Genomic DNA, 22594 nt, shown 5'->3' on the forward strand with positions numbered 1-22594 from the left:
TTATGCCACTGAGATATATTTATTTTTATTTGAGCAAACATTAAGACATCAATTTGAAAATCTTTATTTTTTACCTTGATTTAAGTATTAAAGAATCACCATCCAGTGTCTGATAAGAAAGAAGCAGGTATAGTGTTCAGTCCATTCTCTAAATATCAGATAAAAGATGAACTTCAGAAAGCTTTCAGAATTACAGAACAGTTCATCAGAACGGGCACATATAAATACGGCTTGTGGAGTAATATATATACACATGGGAGACACTTGCAATTTGTTTGGTTGTTTTTCTCTAGGCAGTCATTGTAAAGACTTTGGATAAAAGAGGCCACTAAAAAGCATGCTTGAGAAATCATCTGAAGACATACTGTGAGACAGAAAGATCTAAGGCCAGATTCTTAGTTACACAAGGCCTTTCATCTCACCCTGGTAGCATGAAGGGACATTAAAGTAGACCTAAATTAATTTACTCTCACTTAAGGGCCCTTTACACTGCCAGAGTGGTGTAAAGGGCTTTGGTGTAAATGAAAATAATGCCTGATATATTTGGTAAATGTTAGATCTGAACAAAACAAAGCTGCTATTAAATAAAGTGGTACAAATGGCAAACCACAATGTTTCCCTAACGCAAAGTACGTTGCGGGAAAACAAAATAAATACCTCAAAGCTGTTGAATACAACACATTACTAACCACAAATTGCATAATTTAAGTTTTGATTGATTTAAACCAATGCTGTGAAATAGCAAATAGTCATGATTTTATGCATGTATATGAATTTATTGCTACATTTTGTTTTGTTTTTTTTAAATCTCCAAGACTGGAAGGAGAAAAAAATAGAGCTGAAAACTGATTAACATTAAGAAAAATCTGCATCTTTCAACAGATTTGTGGGATTTTTAAAGGCACAAACGGGAGTGGGGCCTCCAACACCCGTCGGCTTTCAGTGGGAGCTGGGCAACTAACTGCCATTTGTGCCTTTGAAAATGTCTGATAGAGATTTTTAGATGGTCTAAAAGAAATCTGCTGATCAGAAGCAATGTTTAGAGAAGTCTATATAAAATCCTCCTCATGCATTCAAGTAACACGGTCACAGTTTGTTTAGTTATGTATGATGCACACAAAAGCAAACAAAACAAATCACACACATCTTGCAATGCAATTTTTTAAAGGTGTTTCTTATGTAGACTTCTACATTTTAAGAAAAACAGTTATAAGACACATTTAAAATCATTTGCATTCTAAACTTTTAACACTTATATGCCTGTTGATGTTCAATGAAAAACAGAATTTGAGATGGATGAACAAACGGTCAGATGAAAGATACCAAAATGTCAGACAGCCTACCGACTGTTGTTGCCATGAGATCCAACAGTCAACATCAGTCTGATAAGCTATCCGACAGGATGGTACAGCCATGGAGATGTCACGACGGTAGGCAACACAAGTGAACATTCAGGCAGGGCTGAATAAAATGCACATTTACTGCACCTTGTTCGAGAGCTGCCCTGTTCTAATATGCAGACATCTAATTTAAAAGGTGTTGAGCCAGTTCTATCCTAAATAGGATCCATGCATCACCATTTAAGAATGTCTGATTAAATAAGCCAATTTATTTTAATTTCCTCCTGGATAAAACAAAACTACATTCCTACTAGTTCCGGGACTATTAGAGAAGGGTTGTATATACACAGTAGCAGTGGAATGGTCACCTATTTACTAAGAAGAGACTAAGTCCATCCCGTCAGTATAAGTTAATTTCACACACACTGATCTGTAATATTTAAAAGAAAATGAATACCTAGATATTTTTAAGTATACTTTAATGTTCTTTATTACAGTTATTAATGATCATTCCTGTGTTTTACATCAAACCTGTCAATTTCTGATTTCCATGCTTCCCCAACTTTTTTCCTGCAGCACTCGTGGTGCTATATTCTGTAGTCCTGATATTAAGCAAACATCTAGGAGTGGCATGATAAAAAAAATTAGTAACGTCATTCAACTAGCCTACTTAAATAAATAAATCAAACCATAGTACAAGGTGCCAACTACATGCTTTCTACTTCCTTCTGATGAGCAAGAAGTTTAAGAAAAATGAAGAAGAAAAGGCTTTTGTTCTTACTATACAGGAAGGATTAGTAAGCATGCAATACACTGGACATAGGCTTAATAAAGAAACTTAAGAAACACTGAATATACCAAAGGTGTTGAGGAGAAGAAAGAGTTTAAAAAGACTGACACAAGAAATTCTGGAATGATCAAAGATGACTTTATAAAGTTTTATCTTGACTTCATTCTAAATATACAGAATAAAAAAAGTCAACTGCACCAGTTTGACATCAACCATCTCTGCTTACACCATTATGAAGTTTGCAAGGGCGGCTTTTCCAACTGAGAGGATGTGCGATGCGACAAGGCATTTCTGAGAGCTCAGATGGACTCGTGTTACCATGAGGTTCATGCAAGACTGTTACCCAGTCTACTAGCATTTACATACATTTCAATGACCTTGAAATGATGAGGCGTGACAGCCATCTTTCAAAACAAAATTGTTACTTTTAGGCGAGGCTGCAAGTTAATCAGCAAATCTCAAGTTGTGCTAAATATTAAATCATCAATTTTGGGAATTAAATTGAATGGAAAGTATTTATGTTCAACATTAGTTTAACATTACACGTGCCACCCCAGAAAGTACAACTCAGACTGAATTAAAGAGAATGTATACGTTACCTTAACATACATAAGTTCATAAATGAAAGTTATTCTCAAATAGTGAATTACTTTCCAAAGAAAATAATTAAAAACTTGTTACAGCTGAAAAATTGATGATTTTAAAAAATTTCTCCCTGTTTTGAATAATGCCGATTTTTAACACATGGTAAGACCTATCACTTGCATGTTTGCTAACCCATTTCAATGGGTTTACCCAGTTTATTTTGTCTTTTCCTCAGAGTACATCTTCTGCTGCATTCGTTTGGCATAGCTTTGGGCCATGGAGTTGATTATAGACAAGATGAAATAGCAAACCATGACAATTACAAGTTTTTCAAACATCCATGATAACCAGTTCTCGCCCTGAAACAAAAAACAACAGAACAACAATGCAGATTAGCAGAATATAAAAGAATTCTTCTCTTCCTAGTTGAAGGGAAAGGATCTAACCATCTCAGGATTCTGTATAATTTATCAAACTACAACAGGAACAAGCACAAGCTAACAGGATCCCCGCAGGCTTCTTTGTAAAGCTAGCTTTGGTCTTTTAATGCCAGCATGAAAGAGGCTGCCATATCACTGCAGGACCAATGATCATTACTGTTGGGTGAGCTGATTAGTGATTTATTATCCAGGATTTTGTTTCTTTATTTTTTGTCTCTCAAAGTTCAAGATTAGCAAAGCCTGATGTGATTCCTAGTCATTTGCAGATCGTACAACACAGTCACTGCTTAACAGTCGATTTTTACTAAACTGCTTATAGCACGTCAGCTTCCAATTATCAGCTTCTTGTTGTGTAGCTGGAAGTTAATGTGATGGACTCAGAAATCATGCTTCTCCTGCAGTGTTTTCCAGTCCTGTGCTTTTGGCTAACTTTCTATTTTGGTCAAAGGAGGGCAGCACTGCACTACACAATTATTTCAAGGGGCAGAACGTGCTTCTGCCTAGTATTCTAGACTGATCGTCCCTTAATTACCCTCCTTTTTCTGTTAAGAATTAGAAAAGCAAATGTTTATAGAAACAAAGGGCTTAAGACTTAAAGTATAAAGTTAATAATTTGTGTATATTAATATTTTAGTGTCCTAAAAATATCATGTCTAAAATGTAGGTGTTAATTAATCCTTTTGTATCTCAAGCTGTGGGACATGTATTTAAAGATTTCAGCATTAAAAGGTCCCCCTTTAAACATCATATTTTCCTTACATTTTCTCTTTTACCATCAAGATGTGTTTTGGTTGCTTGGTTATTTATTTGGGAAGTGGCGTGAAGTAGCTAACAAGAAAAAAGGAAATTCAAATCCTACAGCTTTAGCAATATTTGATGCGGTGGGGTGTCTATCTATAATTGGATATATAAATTGAACTTTCCCCGGTCTTTAATAGCTTGCCTATTTTAGAAAAAAGAAATAGAAAATCAGGCGAAACCACCAGCTTCGCTTAGCTGCCTAGCTTTTTCCCAAATGGACAGAATGTCTAACCCAGTTGTAAGTAGTACAAATACAGTTTTTCCTCTGAACTTCTCAGCTTGTTTTTAAAATGATTCAAAGCCTTATCTCCTTTGAGACTTGCAGATCTTTGAAAACTGGAGTCAAAAAAGCTAAACAGATAAAATGGGTAAGGGGTCAAAGGATAGCAAAGAAGACAGGAAAAGGGGTAGTGAGTGAAATTCTTACCTGTGGCACTCCATTGTCAGGTTTGTGGTGAAGTTTTATTCGCTGGGCTTCCAAGTATTCTTGAAACGGCTTCTGAAGAGAGGGACCTATACTTGGGACAGCACTGATGCAAATTTCATCCAGAGACCAAGACAAAATTTGGGAGAAAGAACAAGAACATAATTTATTTTTTAAAACTTACCATCATGGCTCAAAAGGAACAAAGTTCAGATTAGAGCCCTAGATCAGAAGGCATCAATCCATATAGGATAGTTGGGAGACCCATATAATATGGCGTGTGTTATCAGTTCATCTGAAGAACAGGAACAACTGGGTCCCCCCAGACTCTCAAAAAGAAAAAAAAAGGGTAAAAAAAAGAAAAGGATTTCACAGCAAATTGATAATAAACTCAGAGGTAACACAGAGAGAGCTCTATGCTACAGTACTTCCTCAAAGCCAGGGAGAAGCTCAGCTAAGGCTGTGCACTGATGCAAGGCTAAGAATAAAATGAATGACTTCTCAGAAGTCCCACATTTATCACCAGCAGTTCCTGTAAGAACTGGTTTGAACCGATTAATAAGGAAATGACTTCTGCTTGTGTCATCCCTCAGTTAAAAAAGAAACTGCCCGCCCTATGACTTGCCCCCATCTTCTCAAAGAAGGCGGCCCCTTTCTCAAACTAAGTCCTTATTAGGACAATCTGTGCGTCATCCTTATCCAAAAAGAATGCATTAGCAAATTCTAAAGGCACCTCCCACTAGTCAGTGATTAACAAAGGAACAAAGAAGGAACTATGAACCTTGTTCTGATTCACTCCATGTTTTATGGCAGATGACTTGCATAGAAACTACAGTGTATGTTACTGAACACCTTCTTCTCAGATGACTGTAAAAAGGATCACTGATAAGTTTTATGTATTCAGTGCTTTCTCTCATTTATAAAGAGCTGGAAATCCTAAGATGGACAGGCTTAGTAAAGTAGCTACCGAATTCCATCCTGCAGATGCCAGAGCATTTTTAAAATTGTAACTTGAGGCTACTCAAATGAATCAGTCTCATTTTTGTATCTACTATCTAACCATTGCAGACCATACCAATCAATATCAAGTCAGGAGCGGTGTCCTCTCCCTCATAACGACCTACTTGCTCCTTAATACATGTTTCTGGGCACTTTAGAATTACCCATGAGAGATACTTTAAGCCTTTGTGTACACTATGGCAACTTCCCATCAGTGATGACACTAGTTCCGCTGTACTGGTGAGACCCCAAGCATAACATAAGGTTCCTATGGCTGGACACTTGTCTACACTAGGGATCTCAGTGAGAACTAGTGGGATTTTTTTTCCCCCATAAAATTTCCCCAATGCAGACATGGCCCATCTGATTTTCAAAATCATTTAGTGTGCTTCCCAGATTAAATTACATTTATTAATTACACTGCATTACCGTCTACTCCTTTTTCTCTAGACAGATTATGTTTTCCTGGGTGCATAAAACAAGTTAAAAAGGAGGGCAATGGTTTTTTAATATTTAGAATTTTAGTAAATCCACAGAATCAGAGAAGTACAAATAGCTCACCATCAGCCTTGCTAATTTACATTTGCTCCACTACCCTGGGGCAAGCAATTGTATCAACTGCCAAGTTTTAAAAAAATCTTCAGTGATTTCCAATCCACATGGATGAACTGGTGAGTAGATTTAGTGGATGGGCCGGTAAATTTTCCTAAAATTGTTGCAAGGCGACTGTTCATATATAGGCATGTATTTTATGTAAGGGTATAGCAGCTTTTATAAACTCATTCCAGTTCTTCAGAAAATTCCCTTAAGGGCCCAGCCGTTAGTTTGCAGCAGAAATTCTCCCGAATGACTCGCTGGTCAATACGAGTCACTGTTTTAAAACCATCTCTTGTGTACTTTTTTTTTTTTTAAATGACACACACATAAGACAAAGGAAAAAGCTTATGAAAGGTAATATTTTACTTTTAAAACCTTGCATGATTTTTAAAATAGAAATGTTTAAATGATGAGAGTTGAACTAAGTAGTTGTCCAAGCCCTTTGTTTAAAAAAAACAAAAAAAAAACAAAAAACCCAACAAGACTATCTACTAGTCTCCAAATTATAATGAATATCAGAGCAGTGAAATGAAAATTAAGAAGCTGACAGGGTTTAGATTAGTGCATTTTTATAATAGTGAATGATGATGGAGTAAGTTTGCTTTATGACAGATTCATTAAACTACATTGTAAGCCTTTGGGGCCTGGCATACAAGGAGGACCTTGGGAACTCTAATGTAGGTCCCGGATTATTGAACAATTGGCTGTATCTTATGGCATATTTAAATTTATACTCTACACAGTTGCCAAAGAAGTGTGCATTGTATGTTTTTGCTAGAGTGAAACTTAGAAAATGGCAAGCTTATACATGTATTCGAAATACTAGAAACAAAATTCTTCTTCACCTTTAGTGGTTAAAACCTCTAGTTTTGATTATTTCTGTAATCTTTCACTAAAAACTTAGCCATTTATGCAGTACTAATTCTCTGACTAGTTCCCCACACACTACTCTGACGAGCCAACATTTTACTGAATATATAGAACCCAATTTAAGTTGCAGGATTATATATTTTTTTTTAAGGCTAGCAATTGATCAAATGCATTTTAATTACAAACTACAGCTCTTCTATTCCTAATGTATATTTAGCAAAGCATGTCAAACAACTAATTCAACAGCCATAGACTAGATTTCAGCATCAGTTTCAAGCATTCTACCCATTTCCTGGGCGCAGCTGTGACTGCAGAAGCGACAGCATTTTGCATCACAGTTCTGCGCCGCTCAGCCTTGGTGTAAGCTGTAGCCTCAGAAGAGTATTGTGGTTCCAGCTTTCTAGATGCAACCCACATACATCACTGTACAACTGGCTGAATAAAAGAAGGTGATGGAAGATATCACCTCCAACAACAAAATGGCTTCAAACTCCCTCATCTACCATCCTGTTCAGATTCTCTCAGCTTCCAGAGTTAAAAAGAGTAACTTTTAAAAGAAATAAGAGTAATAATAAGAAGTCAATGGGATAAGAAATCACAGATCTAAATGTACAACAGAACTTCACTCATCAACACATTTTATAATCTACACACACACAAAAAACTCCCTACCTCTCAAAGATTTAGCAACACAGGTAGTAAACTGATGTATGACCTCAATTTTTGTTTAAAATAGAAAGATCATTCACCAAGACATTATAAAACTTCAAAAGCAGCTAGAATTGTCATAAGAAGTGAGCAAAGGACATTCCACGAGGTACTCCCCTCTATTGTATTTATTAACTAATCTGCATTACGTCCCTGACATTGATGCAAATCAGTGAGATTGACTTTATTTTTATATTAAGCTTTAGAAAATATTTTTAGATTTTATCTTGCTTGCAAAAATAATCTCTCTCAAACTGGATTCAGAATAAGATTTCAGAAACTATATAAAACATGCACTCTTTGCATAAACTGAAATTGTACTTTTTATTTTACTTTGTTACAATCCTATACTAAATTTGAATGCTGCTTGAGGAATTCTGACTGCACTAATACATAAACTTTTCCAACAAATCACAGTATAGTTTTTGATTCTTAAAATACATTTGATACAGACAGTGGCTTAATTTATAACAATTTGGTGAAAAGGTCTTTATTTGCACTATAATATTACTACACCCCCCCCCCCTTTTATGACTAGATTTTGCTCCTATTTCCCAAAATGTTGTTAAAATCTGTTTAGAATCACTTCTGTTTAGCTGGAAGCTACTATTGCTTAAAAATATTTCTTATTTTAATTTACCTTTTTTTAATATAATGTTTTTAGCCATTTATCTGAAAAATTGATTTGTAAATTTTTCATCAATGGAACAAAACTTTACAAATCTTGGAAGCTTCGTGATACACTTTAGGTGATCCTGAATTAAAGAGCTTACTCTTTTTTTTTTTTTTTTTAGAAATACTGTAGCATTGAATGAAGATAATTTGTCTATATCAGCGGAATGGAGTTAAAATGTCTCTTAAAGAATTGTGAAAAATTGGTTATTCTGGTTTGACAGTTTAGAACACACATTTCTGTTCCAGTTACCAACACACTTGGAATTCACTGATAATTTATTTGCAGGTTATAGCAATCATAATCAGTGTGTCAAGGTCACTATACACTGCAACTTTCTATATCTTTCTTTTTTTTGTTTGTTTGTTTTAAAAAAAAAATCAATCATTGACTAGCTCTACCAAACTCCAGATCTCAAATGTATAAGGGTGGTAATGATATGGTGTTTACGATTTCAGCAGAAATCAACTCCTGAATCTCTTTGTGTTAGAGGTAGATTTTTCTCATAAAAATCAACTGCTTGGAAGAGCTGCACCAAAAAAATTAATCAATGGAATAACGTATCAAGGATTGTGGTGGATTTTCCATCGCTGGGAATTTTTAAATCAAGACTGAATATTTCTCTAAAAGTTATACTGTAATTCAAACAGGAATTATTTTGGGGAATTTGTATGGCCTCAGTTCTGCAGAAGGCCATGCTAAATGGCAACTGTCCCTACTTGCCTTAGAATTTATGAATACCATTAGAAAAGTGTTAACAGTACTTTTTCACAGGTATTTAAGAACATACTAAAATATCAAATCCTGCCACACCCAAAGTTACAATGTAATTAAACTTTCAGGAATATTAAAATCCACATTTTTGTTTTTGTTTTTTAAAGAAAGAGCTTCATTATTCATTGTATACTTTAATTTTACTAGCTTTTACTGATTATACCTCTTGTACCGTAGCTACCCTTTACTGTTTTTTATTGTATTTACTGAAATTTCATTAACATTCTCCTTAAAAATAGTCTTTGAACACTCAAAAATAACCATTTAATTTTGTCAAAGTTTGAGGTGACTGGGTAATCCTCTTCTGTATTTCTACCATGCTAACATTGTACTAATACTTTATTGAAAAGGCCACCAGATCACCAGAAAATTTACAATGTATAGCCCCAATTCTATTAATGCTTATGTACATGTGTAAATTTATTCAGATTTATAAATTTCTGGAGATTAGGAGCCTCAGTGTAAATAGGTACACTGGGTAGCATTGAAGGTGCAATTTTAGCCCACCATATCCATTACATTATGTGGCACTGGAACAGTTTATGAAAGATAACCAATTTTCAATACAACTCAAAACTCTTGCTTAATTTTGAGCAAGTTCTTAAATCCCACTTATGTCAATAGGACTTAAACCTGTGCTTATGTGCTTTGCTGGATCAGGACATTAGCAAATTACATTAATTTCATATCCCATTAGACAACTGAACTGAATAACAGAAATTAAATTCTGGGTTGTGCTCAGTAAGAAATGCCAAGCGCTCAAGGTTTGAATACATGTAGGTCAGTTTTACATGGAAATAGCGTGAAGGGGAAAAATAGTTTAAATCAGAATGCTAAATACACTATGTGAACTATCAGCCAGACCGCCAGACTTAAACAGATCAAAACCTTTATTTTAAAGGTGATGTAAGATTGAGTCAGAAGTCACACTTTGTGAATATCCTCTTTAAAAATACACCCTCTCCATTAAGCTGGAAAGACTCGCTGCTAATATAAACTTGTCCAGACTATATGGCTACTAAACACACAGGAATTGTGCATGTTCCGGAAGAGACAGTGTCCATAAGAATTAACACTTCATAGGAAAAAGGAGCCTACATCACATTCTGGTTCATATTTCTGCGGTCCTACCATTTGGGCCAGAGGTAGCACAGCTATAGTAAAGTATTGTTTTAAATAAACCTAGAGCCAGAGTCAAGTACACACCTGTCCAGCTTCATCACAATTTAACACCCAGTTGAGACCTGCCTTCAGATCAATTCTACAGGACTTCCCAGGCTTTGCGGTGGGTTTTAGAGAGAGAGAGAGAGAGAGAGAGAGAGAGAGAGAGAGAGAGAGAGAGAGTCCGCATGTACATTTGTGTACACACCTCTTACTAACCTGGCCTTTTGGCTCTATTCAGACATATGTTGCCTTTGTGGGTGATAAACTGTAGAGAGTAGATTAACACCTGTACAGCCCAATTCTGAGTCAAGCAGCATATGTTCACCATAGCTGCGGGAAGAGTTTTGAACTGGCTACTCTGCCCCTGCCCTTTTGGGCTATTTTAACACTGAAACACCAAACCGATAAAAGGTCATGTCATGATCACATAGTGGCGTGGTTTTTTGGGGGTTTTTTAATGCTGAAAGGAAAAATATCCTTTTGCTTTTTGTCAGCATGAGCCATTCTGACTTCACTAATAGAGTGATCTTACCTAAAGCCAGACTGATTCTCTGCCTCTACAAAAAATGAAAGTGTTAAGTGGTGACAAAGAGCCAACAGTTTAATGTAATGAAGGGAACTGACTGCTCTGGGCTCTCCTCCATTATCTGTGGATCTGAGGAAGCCTGGTTCTGCTTTTTGATCAAACTAGTAATGGCAGACAGAGCAATGGCCTTCAACTTGCATAAAATTGTGGAAAACTAGAGAAAAGTTTTACTTTACGTCATGTACAACTCCTAATATACCCAGATTTGAGTTGCTCTGTTCTGATTTCACATTTCTTTCTAGGTTCTCTCCACAGAAGATACATAGGAAGCTGTATGTTTTACTGTTCACATTGCTGCACAAGAGGAATTAGGGATTCACTAAAATAGCCACAATGAGACATTCTGTGTTGCCCCTTCCCGAAAAGGGCTCAAGATGTTATGCTTTTGCATGGTTAAAATTTTCTCAACAAGATTATTATGGCTAGGTTATAAACTCCCTGACAAATTGGTTTGAATGGATATGTTTCGAGTGCCACTGGACTAGTAAAGCTGACTGATTTGTACGCTTCCTTCACCATCCCGAAAAATGCAACTTTGTCTGGCAAGTTCTGAACCTTCAAAGGGTTAAATTTTTTTCCAGACAGTGATCTAACAGGCTTAACGGTTAGTATTTTAATGAGCTGTCATTTCCTGTGCTGATAAAGATTCTCACAGTATTTAAACCATCCATTTCCCTGAGGCTCAACCAATACCAGGACACAATTCATGGTGAGTCAGAATGGACCTCAGACTCCTTGCCTGACTCAACCGTGATAGATTACACTGCCACATATCTGGACTCTCTCCCAAGGTGCCTATGGCTCAAAGAGACCCGACTTCTAAAATTGAGGGCACAGCCACTGGCTTTAATTTGTATCAGTGCCTCCTTGCTTTTTAAAACACTTGGGGAAACAAAGATAAGTCATCTGTGTTATTTTAAAATTGGAGAAGGAAAATGATGACATTTAATTAAATAAAGCTGGTTTATGCCTAGGGTCAATGGGAGCAAAGCTGGGGTTAAGAAGCTGTTTTCATTTTCATTTTTATTTCAGACGAAACATTATTAGGAATAATCTTCAAATAAAATACTTGTGTGTCCAAGAAATTAAAATTGTCTTAAATTTGATCTAATTTCTCTGGGACATGTTCAAATACACAAGTGACCTAAATGTCATGAATATTTCACCTTGAGACATTTTTCTGGTATGTTAACACTAACTTTAACAGAGTTATCACTGTATTAGACTTCAAGACTGTTTAATATTGTTATTTGTAAAGAAATATTTCTTCTATGAAAGGACTAGAAAAATCAGTTTTATCTTTAAAAAGCAAAACTACAGCTTTCAAACATTCACTTGCTAGTTCAGATTTAAATCCTACAAGCCCTGTTCAAATGAGCTATTTTAATTCTATTGTGATCCGTCTAAAGGTTTTAGCATCAAAACATCTCAAATTTCATTCACATCTGTGTCCCTTTCAAACTATTAAAGCCTTTTTTGTGCCAGAGTTTCCTCATTGTGTGCATGGCTGTATTATAAAGGCACAATCCCACAGGTTTCTGATATACTTGTGGGAGGAAAGCCATTGAATTACCGCACCAAGAAATATCAGGTGTATTGTTGTAAGCTTCCAAAAGCATTTTTACCTCAGGAGACTTTAAATAAAGTCATTGCTAAATTATCTATGTTCTCAGCCATTTTGGATTATTTTCAATGGAATTTTAATAAATAGCAAGTCAGTCTAAACACTAATTAGAAGCGCTTTTTTAATATATACTTTAATTTTGATGCCAATTCAACAGGATAGGGACTTCCTGCGCCATATTAGTGCTGACTTATTTATGTAAAACAAAAAGGTCCATATACGGACAGGACATGTGATTTGTAAATCAGATCTTGATCCTCGGACAGTATTCCATTAAAATCAAAGTGATGTGAAATTCTGCCAATTTGATGCTCACTGGTCCACACTACATTGTTGGGGTCCCCAAGCTGACAAAGAGCTTCGCTTTTCACATTAAGGAGAATAAACCACAGAGCTAAACTATTCTGTATGAGAAGATAGTTAATCTATATTATGGCCTTTTCTATCATTATCCGCATTGCCAATCTTTAAAAAAATAAAATAAAATAAAAAGTATTGTTTTTGGAAAGACTTAAAAGGAAAAAATTAACACTTTTTGGGTGGCTGAAATTTTCTGACACATTTTTGGAGGAAAAATTGTGTCAAGAGGGAAACACAGTGCCCTTTACAGATAAAGTCATACGAGTCACTTACGACTAATTTGCTGCTGAGTCAATGGGTTGTGTTGTGAATTGTAAAGTAACAAGAAGCAGCACACCATTACTTCATAAAGTCAGTGATTCAAGTGTGAATAGAGGCTGGTTTCATGTAAGCTGTTTAATTCTAAGTACAAACTAGTAAAATTCCAACTGTGTGACTTTAAACCATAAAAAACTGGCCCAGGTGAAACCCCAGATTGAGAAATTGCTCAGAAGTATTTGATACTTCAGGTTAGATTTTCAGACCTATGTTTTCTGAATCAGACTTTTCTGCAGTATTCATGGGAGTTACAAGTTTAATCTGCAGGGCATGGCATTGACAATTTAGCTCTTAAACTGCTTAGGAATGCTTCAATCTACATTTTTGCATAAATATCACTGACTGAACACATCTCACTTTGTGTTTGTCTTTTGCACCAAATTAACAGATACTTTCCTTGGGCGCTATTTTTAGAGGGGAGACGGAATTGTCAAATGGAACAAGTGTATTTATTTCACCAGCTTAAACATTCTCCATACCTTATCCTGATACATCATATGAACATGTATTGTATATACAAATCACTTTTCCTATGAAAATATAAGAGAGGTCTCTCGTGCTGTTTAGGCAGCATTTGTATAATGACAACATTTGCTGCTTGAGCTTAGAATAAACTTCCTACTGGCAAGGTCCAATAATGATCATTTGCATGGGATTCCTGAAGGATGCTGAAGTATTTTATTAACAGGTTTTACGATTTATATGTGTAATAAAAACTTCGCTTACTATTAAAGTGCACCTACTTCTGGGGTGAAACTTGGCAGCTATTTACACAAAACTATGAGAGTTTAGGACAGTTCAGAACTTCCAGCATGAATCTAGAACACACAAAGGTTTTCTCTCTCTCTTTTGATAACTAAGCAATGGAAACTCATTAATAGCATGATAAAATAAAAGGGTGGACTTTTCTTTCTGATACATTATTCAGCAATGTTACAGCTTGCCAATGTTCTGTGTATGGTTGGTTTTGAGTAATATTTCTTTAGTAGCTTTCTGGGAATTCCTATTCCCCATTTGAAATTACCACTTCAAAGTCAAATATGATCATGTTTAAAAGCAATATGCTTAGTGACTTTATAAACATTCCTGCAGCTGTATGAAGGTAAAACAATTAAATTGAAAGATTTAAAAAAACCAAAAGAAAACCCACAACATACATACTAATTAAACATTTTTAAAATTGGTTAAGTTTGGCCTAAAACTAGTACAAAAGCATGTAACATGGCTTCTTAATCAACAAACCTCATCTTTAAGTCACAGAATACTAAAGTAATAGTTAATATACCATCTTCTCCTGACAGCATCCTCCATCCTTCACAACGCAGGCCACAGGGCCTCACCCACCCACTCCTGTAATAGACCCCTAACCTATGACTAAGTTATTGAAGTCCTCAAACCATGGTTTAAAGACTAGGTACAGAGAATCCACCAGCAAGTGACCCCGTGCCCCACGCTAACGAGGAAGGTGAAAACCCCCAGGGACTGTGCCCGGTCAGCTAAACCCTGAGCATGTGGGCAAGATTGACCAGCCAGACACACAAAGAATTTCTCTATAGTAACTCAGAACCTACCCCATCAAACGTCCCATCCCACATCATTGGCATGTTTACCACTAATAGTCAAAGATCAATTAATTTCCAAATTAAGCTGTCCCATCATACCATCCCCTCCATAAATTTATCAAACTCAGTTTTGAAGCCAGCTAGGTAGTTGAGTGATCTGAGGCTCCCCCTGCCAATCTTTCAACTGCCGTCTGCCTTTTCTCAGCTCAGACATCACTTTGAATATCAGCAGCAATCCAGACTTCAGCATGGGCAGAATAGTGGTGCCCATCTTTCTGCACACACAACCAAGTACAACTACACTGTCTCCCAGCCTAAAACAACTTTGCTGGCTCCCCATTCATTTGGACTGTAATCTTTCTGGGGAAATGGCTGCCATTGCGTTTGTACAGCAGCCAGCACAGTGAAGTCCTGGGCCATGACTGGGGCTTCTAGGCACATCAATAAATACAAATAAATAATCTAGTTCATCCATTGATTTTATTGAAAACTAGTCTCCTTGTGTTTAAAATCCTCCATGGTCTTTCTCCAACTTCTTAGGGCTCTCTCTCTATTACTCTCTATCCTCTTCAGTTAGCCCTGTTCTCCTTTCCTGGGTCCTCCTCCATACAACCTGGTTTCTGCTGGTGTGACGGCCATTTTCTCTGCTGTTGTTGCCAGTTAGCTTGCCTACATGGGAAAACTGACCAGAACAGCTGTTCCACAAGAGCTATTCCAGAACAGTTCCCCATGTGGATGCTCTTATTTTGGAATAAAAGCACCTTTTTCTGATTTAAATTAATATCACTTTGGAAGTGGATTAAACTAAACTGGAAAAAGGCACTCTTATTCCAAAACACAAGTGTCCACATGGGGAATAGATACTGCGCTTTAAATTAACACCCTATCTCAATCCAAAGTAACCCTTAAGTGTAGACAAGCCCTTAGGTCTTTGTGCCTCAGACATCTCCATTTTATTTCAAAACTTGGCTGAAAAAATTATTTCACTAAACCTCTCAGCATCTCTCAGCTTTTGATTTCTGTAATTGTATTTAATTCTGAAGTGTTTAGGGAGGGTGTATATAAGAAAAACGCTCCACACAATAAAATTGTGAAACCAAAACACCCTGAACTGTATTAAAGGGATGGTTTCACAAGTTCAGGATACGATGAACTCAGAATCTGGCAATATCTGCAAACAACTGCAATCCTAAGAAAAGGAGCTGTACACAGCTCTGTTTCTCATTGTAGATTAAGACTCATCTATTTATCAAAGAGAATATGGTCTAGTGTATAAAACCAACAATTTCAAGGATGTTAATAATTCTCTCCTTACGAATCAACTTAATCTTCTGGGCTTTGGTGATCCTGTATATCAATTTTCTTTAAAAAAAAAAAACCAAAAAAACAAACAAACATTTCTTTCTGTTTAGACACTGTCCTTTGCAAAAGGCAACATCTCACAACAACAAACTATCTCAAGTGAAATTAATGGAATGAATGTTATTAAAAAGGTTAATGTTACTGATCATTAAGTATTCTGTTTTATGCTTAATAACGATTAAGAATGTCTAATGCAAGCTGTTGCTTAACGTGTGTTATATACTACTCTAGAAAGAAATTGATGAGGTAATGCTATCAGACTGGGCTTGAGAAAAGTCAAGGATACTGGTGCATTCCAGAAAACTTACTGTCTCCCGAGAACATTTTTGAACTCTGACATCAACTGTCTACTAAAAATCTGAATCCAGCAGAAATCTTGTGAGTATGTTCAAAGTAATTTGATGTAAAACTATCTCCAAGACAGATGAAGTAGGAAGAAACTAGCTTTGGCCCAAAGATTGCATCTGAGGAAGTCTTTGGAAATATACCTTACTCAGCAGTAGTGTTGATCAAAGATAAAAAGCAAATCAGCTTGGAGTGGATAATGTCAAAAAGACAACGATTGCTAACCGGTAGCTTTTATTTTTTTAAGGAATATTAAAAACAAAAACATTAATTTTGAAGTTTGTTACAATCCAGACTCCCACTGAGAAACTCAGGAAGCAATAAAATCAGATCTGTTCCATCAGTGAAGTGCCCAAGAATGTTGCATCAGACACTCCAATTTCTTTGTATAACATTACTACTTCAAGTTTACATATTTAAATAGCAATTATTTCCAGACATTCCTAGCAGGGAAACTCTTCTTCAGACAATTATTTTTTTTAAAGAAAAAGTAGATAACTATTGGACCAAAAAAAAAAAAAAAAGAAGTCCTGGCTATCAATAATTTGTCCCCAAAAGTAAGTGAAAGTCCTTCAGGAGAAATCAATTTTTAAATCAAACTGTAAACACCTGATGTCACAGTCAGATGAAATACTGTCTGTTTAAACCATTGTTTGATAAAAATGAAAATTCTTCTAGTGTCAGAGCAGTCTGAACAACATATGAAAAAAGTCTGCAACATTTCCCACTGAGCACACAAATGTTCTTTATGAACAGTTAAGCACAATTTAGTGATGCAATACTGCATGATTTGCACTGTCATGCATACTGAGACAAATTAACTGCATATTTTGTTTGTATTCAAGCCGTTTTATACACTGCTTAATGCTTAGAGAGGATGCGTTGGAAACATATTTGTTGGATTGCCGGTAACGGATGTTCAGATTGACTAGGGTTCATGAAATTATACAGTATTTTTGACTGAATGGGTAAATCTCCCAAGTGACCTGGTGAAATTCAGCATTTGATTAAATATACTTTTCAATCGGTATTCTCAATCGGTATGTTCATACATTGTATTTTAAATTATCTTTTTTTACTGGCTATTACATGTGTTCTGGCCCTACTTCCCCTGACATTTTTAATCATATCTTAGCTTAAAACAAGTGTGAATCATTTCCTAAGAAACACACTAGTCTGGAAAAAGAAAGGTATTTTCTCAAAATAGGAACAGTTTATCTCTGAAAAGCTTGCAACTTTTTCTAATTAAAAAAATATGTTTGTAATAGAGCAGATTATAAAGCTTTGCCCAGGTTTTCATCCCAACACTTTATAAGATATTTCATATTATATCACATTATAAAATATATGGAACGACTCTTCTAAGGGCCCGCACCTTTAGCTACATCTGAACACTGTGTACTATAAGTAGTGACAGTTTGTTCATTTTCTGGTAGGTAGTCACAATATATCATCACAGAAAGCCACCAGATTATATTGCAGATCTTCAGCTAGCAGTGTCACTGATTCATAGTAAGAACATATTACATCCATCTAAACATCAGTGCTATTATGTTGCTTGAGGTAGTTGAATCTTTAGGATAAGAAAAAATGACAGCTCAAATAAGATCTCAACCAGCTTTGTTGGCCAAAGCTTGTACTGTACTTCTTGAGAGTAAAGCATTGCATCCTTTAGCAGAAAGTCAACTTTCAGCACACTAGATTGGACTCCTTAGTATTTTTCCACTCAAACAGTGAAGGTATTAGTCAGTTATTGAATTACTCACCCAATTAGGGACACCATCTGCTCCACTATATGTTTGCTGAACGTTATAATAACGAAAAGTTTCTGTAGGAAGGAAAACATCAGTTAGAGAAATGTTTAATCAAAAGGGAAGCAAAGACAATGGAGTACAACAACTTATGTTCCTTTCCAATTAAATGGCTTCTTCTGCACTTAGATAATTTTCCCTTCACTTTTCTTTTAGTGTCATTGTTTTTCAATATCCTTTTCAATAAAAGAGCCAGAACAGAGAAGTGCTGATTACTTTTAAACTATTATTCTATTTCCTCAGACATTTAATTTCTTGCAATGTTTTTCCAGCCTGTGTTACTAACCATTTCACATCCTCCCCAAATGTAAATTCCCAGAAGTTCAAGGTCACTCAACTCCATCAATGCTTTCATGGAAAAACACTCATTACTGTGCAGAAAGACAAATGTATGTCCCCATTACAAAAAAAATGTGTACACATAAAATTCAAATTTCATGGAAGTGAAAGATGGGACCAAAAAGATTCATTAAGTCCTTATCTCCTAGAAGGGCACTATAAGGAACAAAGACCTACCAGATCAGGAACAAAATAAATGAGACTATGGGTAACCAATTTTGCCTATGAAAATTAGACTACTTCTCCCTTCAGAAGCAGTGACCTGGTTGAGATGATTGCCCTAGATATTTAAAGTTAAAAATTTAAAATCAGAATGTATTTCAGTGACAGACAGGTGACCTTATGTAGAGAAGATGCCCTACATGACAAAACCAAAGCCTAGTGATTGCATGGCTCTACTTGTTACAAATGTTACAGTTAAAGTTCTGTTAATGTAGCCATTATTAATCCTATTTGTGTCAGATCTGATAGCTTGCCCTCTTACAGATTGTAGGTGAGATGACACCCAATGTCTATACAGTCTCCACTAAATCAGTGTATGTATGATCAGATGAGAAGTGAATTAACGGGACTCTGAATAAGGAAATTAATAAAACTGCACAAATGGACTCTCAAGTCTTTTCACAATAAACTCAACTTCATGATTTCAGACCCATGGATTAGCCATCATTTTAAACCTAGGTAACGTAGGGTAGAAAGGTACTAGGCAGAAAAAAATAAGCTGGAAGGACTATCCCTTTAACAGAGTCCTGGTCTGGGATGAGATCCTTTTGATTGGGTGTACCGTACTGCAGAAGTAATCTCATACAGCCACCCACTATCACTACTCTAATGAAGGGACAATAAAGATTTTCAAGCTACACAGCTATGGCCAGTGCATTTGTACTGGGATGCTGAATTAAAAGACAAATTTTCTACTGATTACAAAGCAGGTGGCATAATTAGGGACACATCATATATAGCCAACTGGAGCATCACCAATAAACTACAATGTAACTGAATACAATACTGATTTATCTTGCATTGAACAGAATGGTGAAAAGCTCCTCCAGTAACTTTAAAAGCCAGCATCAAGAAGTGAGCGATTTTGGGTGTCCCTGGTTCCGGATGCCCAACTTAATACATATTGAAAGGACTTCGTTTTCAGAAAATATTAAGAACCTGCTCTCTGAAAATCAAACCCCTTTAAAGTGTCTCAATCATCAGTCACTTTTGAAAATCAGGGCCAACCTGTCCAAACACATAACCCCAGATTGGCTTTAGCAGAGACCAGGTATCAGGAGCGATGAAAAGATTGTGATTTTCTTTAAAAATTTAACTCAAGTGAAAGTGAACATTTAAAAATACTTCCTAGCTGATAAATGCTCATTCTACTGCTCTCTGAAATGAGTGTGTGTTACCAAAAAAGCAAGTTCATTATGAGTCTGAAGCCTTTTCCGTCTGGTAAAAACTCTAGGTAAATAACTTGGCTAACACCGATTTCCTGAATGGTGTAGGCGGTGAATTTATTAGTTTGTAGCCTCAGATTATTTAGTTGCCCAAGTTCTGATTACAGTAACCCTAACAGAATCTTTATTTTGTATCTGTTGCACCAAACGGACTTCCATCACAGTGAATCAGGAAGGGGTCATCACAGTTCACTGAAACATTGCAGAGGTAATGGTGCCATTCTTACTTAAAACAAATTCTCCCCGGTGTTTTATAGGAAGTGTAACATGTACTTGCCTGGATGTGCATTTTAATTATTGCTTTCCCAATTAGGGTTGCGCCAAAGAAGGTCCAAAAGGGAACAAGAAAGTGGCCACATGTTATCCCTGCCAGGTCAAACAGAGGATTTGGAATCTATGAAGCATAAAGGAAAGAAAAGTTCAAGAACCAGAACTCAACATTAAATTTATTTTGCTTAGTGATATCTCAAATTTTGAAAAATGAACTCCTCTTCCTTTCTCAAAACAAGCCAAAAATCTTGTGCCTTAATACATACAAAAATGTTAATATTTATAGCCCATAACTTAAATTGTGAAGCTTCATCTAGACAATGTCCCAGACAATTCCACTGCTACTCTCCTTTTATCCTCAGGATTAAAAAAATAGCTAACAGACGTTTTCCATATGAAAAGCATAGAAACCACAGTGAGCAGTTTGAGTAATATATAAATTTTCTTCCTGACAAGCACGTTGCTTGTGTGAGTCAGTGCTCAAAATGATCTCCAGTGATTTCTATCTGAAAGGCATAAAACCATGGTATTTATAGTCAGATGTATGCTGTTAAAAAAAGCAAAGATATTTCTTTAAAAAGAATAAAAGCATTTCATTAAAAATTAAAGGATTTCTTTATTGTTAATTTCTTTACTTCAATTTTTATTTAATTTCAAGAACATTTTTGAAGATGGGATCATAATACCAAGAAAAGACCAACGGAGTCCAAGACTTACACTTAACATGCAGTGCACAGCGTACTGCGTCTGTCAGATACGAGTAAACACAAAAGCATGTTTTGCTTACAGTAACAGTGAATTACTCTGCCAACTTCTCACGGTATTTGTGCCTTCCCGGTTTTGTTACGTGAACAAATAAATAGAGACAAATGAGATACTAAGAGAGCTATAAAAATGACAACTTTGCAGCTTTAAGATTTTAGGTTTTAATTTATATGACTTACATTTAACAGGCTGTTACAGACTAGTAATTCCAAGTTTAATTAGAAGTTTATAGCACCCACCACTTACCGAAGAAAGTAAGAGTCAAATGGTATCCACCCATGCCTCTCTTTGCCTAAAGTGGTATCTTGACCACACAAACGACCAGCTCACGTGTAGAAAGCCACCAACTGAGTTTACCAAGTCTAGAGATGTGTTGATTAATGTGCTCTCACAAAACAAGTCTACACTAAGCTATAAGGTGTTTTGTTTTGTTTTAAAATCACATTAGCCAATATGTTTTAACTATTACATGAAAACCATAGCATAGACAGGGCAAGTTGTATCAGTACATGCATTAGCTAGGGGAACTTAGCGTTTTCTTCAACCAGCTAACACGTGTTAAAATACAAATTGACCTATCTACACTAGGGTGTTAAAATACGTTAGCTAATGTGTTGTCTTAACACTCCTTTTATCCTAGTCTAGACATACCCAAAATGAGTATGGAGGGATGCCAGAAAAAGCTAGCCACAGATACGAAATTTTCACTGGCCTACAATAAGGATCTCTTAGGGTTGCTTTTGCTCTTTTGTTCAGAAACTGGGTGGCCCTCAAAGTTATAGGCAGGCTATCTTGGCTCAAGATAGTGGTTGATAGGATGCCAAATAAATTGTTGTTAATGGAATCCAGTGGTGTGTCCTTGGAGGTTAGGTGGGGATAGCTGATACCTCAGGCTAGGATAATCCTGCTGTGGCCTTGTCTTCATTAGGAAAATGTGAGTTTTTTTAGCTAACGTTAGCTAACGTGTTAGAATTCTAATTTAAACAAGGTAATTTATAGTTTTAACACGTTAGCGGGATGACGTTTATCCCAAAGCTACAAATTGCCTTGTCCATACTAGGATTACAAGTTAACAAACAGTTTAAACACACACGTTTTTTCCTAGTGAAGACTCTCAGACTCCTCAGGGTTTGCCCAGCTGTGAACATATAGGCCTGTCCTACAACAAAATAACTTGGGATCACTGGGCAAATACTATTTATGGCCAAGTGGCTGCAGCTTCCTCAAGACAGGAGCTGCAGAAATTATTTTCAGGAGAGTAGCAATGGCTCATCTCAAATTACCACTGAAGAAAATTGTGGCCAGTCAGTCCCGTTGGCCAAGCCTGCAAGGCTTTTGATACACACTGAACTCAACATTTCTGTATCTAACAGGATCATTTTTTAATATTGCACAGTGCCCCCCCATCTCAATGCTGCCTGTCCTTCTAATACAGATCCTCAACTAATCTTTCAGACAGAAAACAAAAGGAATAAGAATGGTGGGGAGAAGGGGAAATGGGGATGCACACATAACTCCTTGCATGTGGCAATGGGGAGGACATAAAGCTTCTGGTATTGGGGGTTTCAGGGAGTCCCTGAGATAGAGAGGGATGAGAGGATGGCACACAGGGAGCTTGTGAGGGGAACTGAAAAATACA

The 22594-nt window shown here is 36.2% G+C and overlaps 1 protein-coding gene across 4 annotated transcripts in view; it reads right to left on the reverse strand.

Moving 5' to 3' along the window:
• VMP1 (vacuole membrane protein 1) overlaps nucleotides 1-22594 on the reverse strand; it is a 77618-nt gene continuing 55024 nt past the window's right edge. For all 4 annotated transcript variants that reach the window (XM_067565753.1, XM_067565755.1, XM_067565754.1 and 1 more), the window contains 4 exons: nucleotides 20198-20314; nucleotides 18089-18150; nucleotides 4384-4486; nucleotides 1-3074 (listed from right to left, as the gene is read on the reverse strand). In XM_067565753.1, coding sequence (XP_067421854.1) covers nucleotides 2931-3074; nucleotides 4384-4486; nucleotides 18089-18150; nucleotides 20198-20314 — 426 coding nt within the window. In that variant the 3' untranslated portion in view covers nucleotides 1-2930. The remainder of the gene's footprint in view (nucleotides 3075-4383; nucleotides 4487-18088; nucleotides 18151-20197; nucleotides 20315-22594) is intronic.

The sequence above is a fragment of the Emydura macquarii genome, unplaced genomic scaffold (genome assembly GCF_026122565.2).
Source record: "Emydura macquarii macquarii isolate MOO-44397 ecotype Brisbane River unplaced genomic scaffold, CSIRO-AGI_Emac_v2 contig_2699, whole genome shotgun sequence".
NCBI classification, from domain to species: Eukaryota; Metazoa; Chordata; order Testudines; family Chelidae; genus Emydura; species Emydura macquarii.